The following is a 2,263-nucleotide window of genomic DNA, read 5'->3' as shown; positions in this document are numbered from 1 at the left end:
GATGATCTTATAAGGACCATTCTCCTTCTCCTGTAGATATCAGTGGATCTGCTGTTCTGGTTCTTTGGTTCCTGTCCATCTCCCTATTTATACCAGTTGTTGCTCCGGGTGGAGTCTCCATCCCAGTTTCGGTAAGTTCCCGTGGAGTGTGATGATGGGGAGAGGAGTCAGTGTGGACTGTCCAGCTCTGCTCTGTTATGTCACATTATATCCCAGAGACTCCAGGGTCACATCTCCGTCACTTCCCCAAATGAGGCCATAACTTATCAGAACTCTCAGCACTTATCTGGGCCCATAGAGATAACAGCACATGGTAATGAGTGTAATGTCTCCTCTAATAACACTCACCTGGAGATTTCTTATAGGATTACTATGGTGTAGATCAATGTGAATACAATCTAAATCAGTTCCCATTTCCCTCCCTGCTCTGCTCATTTATGCCCAATTCTGTGCAATGTTAGTTCTATAGATTGCCAAGAGGATAGGGGGAAGGGCAGGGATGGAAGGGAATAACTCATTAATAGAAATGGGAACAGTGTAATGCACCTTTCTTCCTCTGGAGGCGCTGCAGGAGAATTAAATATTTGCTTCTAGATACATTGATCTTTGAGTTTCGACATTTGGAATGACCAGTGGACAAGATTAGTTCAATAGATTTATGCCATTTTTTGTATTCTACAAAAAAATTAACGTCCTCTCCTGTCTGGTGGTAATAAAGGCTTAGAAAGGAGAGGCCAATCTTCATGGTATTTTTCCTGGGTTCCATGATTCAGAATTTTCTCAATTTTAATTAATTGGGTAAGCCTGTGAGTCCTTCCTGCTCCACCCACACTTATACAAAATGTCTGTGAGTCCTCCTTACTCCACCCACTCAGAGAATGTGTTATTACACTCCGGGGCTCAGGTTTATGACTCTCCTTATCTCTATCAGCTCCAGATAACCAGGAGAGTAATAGTATTGTGTCCACTCTCCTGGTTAATCAGTAATTAAGGGATTCCATAATGAGAGATGTTCCTGACCTTTACATTCTCACAATATTTCCTATTAATTTCCCAAAGATTAAAATTATTTTACCAAGAAATTAATAGAAACCTGAGTATCAGGGAATGAGAATTTCAGGAAAGGCCAGAAACCCCTTTGACTCCTATATAATGGGTCCTGGATCCAGCACCACAGCACAGTCCTCCAGCAGAACCTCACCAGAGCTCATCTAGGAGAACAATGGCCGCCCCCAGAACATCAGTGGTAAGAACGCTGACCCCTCTACATCTCTATGGAGCAGATGTGACCCACAGATCAGGGAGGTTTCTCTAATGTCCCACAGAGAACATTTCTATAGATATATAGATCAGGGGTTTCTTCAGATAAATGAGAAGGTGACCTGCCCCCATATGTACAATGACCCCTGCGATCCCTTAGTCTAGTGTATGGTGGGACATGGACAGTATATGATGGAGATACTTCCATAACACATGTAATATGGATTCTCCTCAGGTTCTCGTCTCGTGGTTTCTTCTGAGCCTCAGTTCTTGTGTCCATGGAAGAGACGAGGAGATACCTGGTACAGAAGGGTGGGATGTCCCTCCAGTGTCCGGGGGGGATTGTCCATTTCCTGTGGACACCACATTTCCTTCCCGTGTGAAGGTGGATATGAGGGTCAGCAGCAGAAGTTCTGCTCAGATGATGATGGAAAGTGTGAGGAGCCGCTCCATGTCTCCATGGGAATACAGGTAACTATAAGGAGGTGATAATATGACTCTGTTCACACCTGAACTGCAGGATATCTCATACTGGGGACACTGGTGGCACTTAAACCTTCTTCATGGCTTATAATGGACTTCATACATTTTTTCCAATAAACATCCTGGACATAATGTGACCTGAAGATCCCAGGAAGGTCTGTGACATATAACATTGTCTTCCCAGGAAATTTAGGACGAGGTCAAACAATAAATTCATCTGGGACTAAATTATCAGCTGTTTATTGCTCCAATCTAATCTCTGATCATCTCTTTCCCCCCCAGCTCTAATGTGGACCATAACCGGGTTCCTGTGGTCATCAATGAGGCCAGATGTCTCCACCACGGCTGTGTGGACCCTGAGGGGAATGTGGACCTCAGCATGAACTCAGTCCCCATCAGACAGGAGATCCTGGTCCTGCATGGGGAGATGAGAGGATGTGTCCCCGTCTATAAGCTGGACAAGCAGCTGGTCACCGTGGGCTGCACCTGTGTCCGGCCCATCATCCAGTACCTGAAATAG

The 2,263-nt window shown here is 44.9% G+C and overlaps 1 protein-coding gene across 1 annotated transcript; it reads left to right on the top strand.

Moving 5' to 3' along the window:
* Window positions 1-1,222: 1,222 nt before the first annotated feature.
* LOC140122947 (interleukin-17A-like) lies at window positions 1,223-2,263 on the top strand. Its single transcript, XM_072144191.1, has 3 exons — window positions 1,223-1,246; window positions 1,496-1,731; window positions 2,026-2,263. Exons 1-3 carry the CDS (start codon window positions 1,223-1,225, stop codon window positions 2,261-2,263), a joined length of 498 nt encoding a protein of 165 aa, XP_072000292.1.

The sequence above is a fragment of the Engystomops pustulosus genome, chromosome 3, assembly GCF_040894005.1.
Source record: "Engystomops pustulosus chromosome 3, aEngPut4.maternal, whole genome shotgun sequence".
NCBI classification, from domain to species: Eukaryota; Metazoa; Chordata; class Amphibia; order Anura; family Leptodactylidae; genus Engystomops; species Engystomops pustulosus.
Note: the sequence above shows the minus strand (reverse complement) of the source record. Positions and strands in the feature narration are given on the sequence as shown.